The 1,987-nt window shown below is 51.2% G+C and overlaps 1 protein-coding gene across 1 annotated transcript; it reads right to left on the reverse strand.

Annotated features, from left to right (window-relative positions):
- Nucleotides 1-1,455: 1,455 nt before the first annotated feature.
- On the reverse strand, nucleotides 1,456-1,987 carry PtA15_4A51 (uncharacterized protein; the record flags this gene model as incomplete). Its single annotated transcript, XM_053168412.1, has 2 exons — nucleotides 1,456-1,638; nucleotides 1,772-1,987. 2 exons carry the CDS (start codon nucleotides 1,985-1,987, stop codon nucleotides 1,456-1,458), a joined length of 399 nt encoding a protein of 132 aa, XP_053019158.1.

Consider the following 1,987-nt stretch of genomic DNA (forward strand, 5'->3'; position numbering starts at 1 on the left):
AAGGCTCCGATGGGGCCTCTCTGGGCCTACGCCTCAACAGGCCGGCGGTACGGCCGTGGAGGCATGTGGATGACTCTCGGGCGACCCCGGGGCCATACTCACCCCAAGGCGCCCCCCGTCCTGCCGGCGGCCAGCCTCGGCGACGCCATGATGGACCCGTGGGGCGCCCCCCCTGCCGAGGCGGCGTACTACGCCGCGTAGGGGTGCCAGATGAGGGCGTCCCTGGGGCGCCCAGTTCAATGGCAATCCCATGTTGCCCATGAGGGCGTCACCTCAACCGGTGGCGCCCCGGTTCATGACAGGGGGCGTCACGATGACTGTGTGTCCTCATGAGCCCCAGTGGCGCCAATGTGGCACCTGCACTGCTGGTGCGCCGGCTGAGCGCCCCGACTCTGCCCCGCTGTGTTGCAAATGAAATGCGCGAGGCAAGCAGAGTGGGTGGCGCGGCATGTAGCAACCATCGTGGCAAACCTTTGTAGTAGGGGCAACCCGCTGCCTTGGAGCATAGTGACTGGTACAGCCAGTACTCAACCCTCCATGGTACACACAACATACAGCATGGAGGGCGACGCCACCGCCACGCTGCTGCCTCGCGACTGCCCGCACAGTTCTTGTAGACATACATACCCAAAAACTCAAGGTGGGTGAGTTGGTTGGGGTATATAAATCTGGGGTTTGGATTTTTCTAACCCCAGGACGTTCTCTGCCACTGCACTTCCAGCTGGCAGCTCGTCCTCAACCCCTCCGCTGTTGCACTTGCGCAGTTTGAGGGTTAATTCTCGATGACCCCCCTTTGCAATTGCCTTAAATGCGGCGCGCTGGGGGTTATCTGCCCAATACTTGCAACCTCTCTAGAAGAGGATGGGTATTGGTTCTGGTGTTGTTGTTTGACTTTCTTTTTTTTCTTGTTATTATTTTGTAGGGGAAACCCTTGATCTTTGTTTTTGTGATTGTCTGTCTTTAATAAACTTAGATATGACTATTTACTTATCTCAGCTTTCAAAGCTCTTGAATGATGACATTGGAGATGCTTCAGTAAACAGCATAACAGCTAAATTGAAATCAGAGACATAGTTGTGAAATCAGAGAGATAGTTGGATCAGTGATAGTAGATTGGGCATTTCAGTAAAAAGCATAACAAATAAAAAGATTGATATCAAAGATGTTTCTGTAAAGATTTGACAGTAAACATCTTAACCAAAAAAAAGTTCAGATAGTTGCATCGGTGATAGTAGATTGGCAGTAGTGCATTGATTGGTGATGGCAGCTGGGAATAGTATATAATCTCATTCTGTTTGCGTTCGGAGAGTTGGGTCAAGTTCATTCATTGGGTGACTAGTGGAGGAGTTCGCAGCAGGTAAACCATTATGGGCATTGCTTCCTTGATAGTTCATGCGTCTGAAAGGAACTGGCTGGGAGCTGAAAAGATGATTAGAAGAAATCATCTGCATGAGCTCAATCTTGTCGGAGCTTGGTCATCTTCTCTTTGAGTTCGTTAGATTTGGCCTGATCACCCATACACAAGCGGTTGTTTTTGTTGTGAAGGGATTCAATTGTCTTGTTGGTGTCTCGCAGCTGCATAGCATAGAAGGTGTTCATGCTGTTTACTGTTATCCCTGTCACGCTTCTCCCGAGCTGCTGGATCAAAGAAAGCAGTCAGCTGCTGCTCTAAGCCAGCCGCCGGTTGGGTGTTAGGGGAATGACTGGCGGCTCCCAATCAAACAGTGGGCTTGAGAGGGCTGCTTTGTCTTGCAGGTTGTGTGATACCAACTCGGTGTGGTCCAGTTTGAGGCGCAGTCAAAGCCAAGAACTCATTGGCGGCCGAGGATGGAGAGTCCTTTGGAGCATTAACCCAGGATGAAAATGTTGCGTTTGGTGAAAGATTTTCAGTGGTGTTGGCTGGAGACAAAGGTTGAGGCAGAGGTGGGAGCTCGAGCTCTTCAGACGGCTCGTTGTGATCAATACCCTGGGAATTGTTTGGAGCCAT

This window comes from Puccinia triticina, chromosome 4A, assembly GCF_026914185.1.
Source record: "Puccinia triticina chromosome 4A, complete sequence".
NCBI lineage: Eukaryota > Fungi > Basidiomycota > Pucciniomycetes > Pucciniales > Pucciniaceae > Puccinia > Puccinia triticina.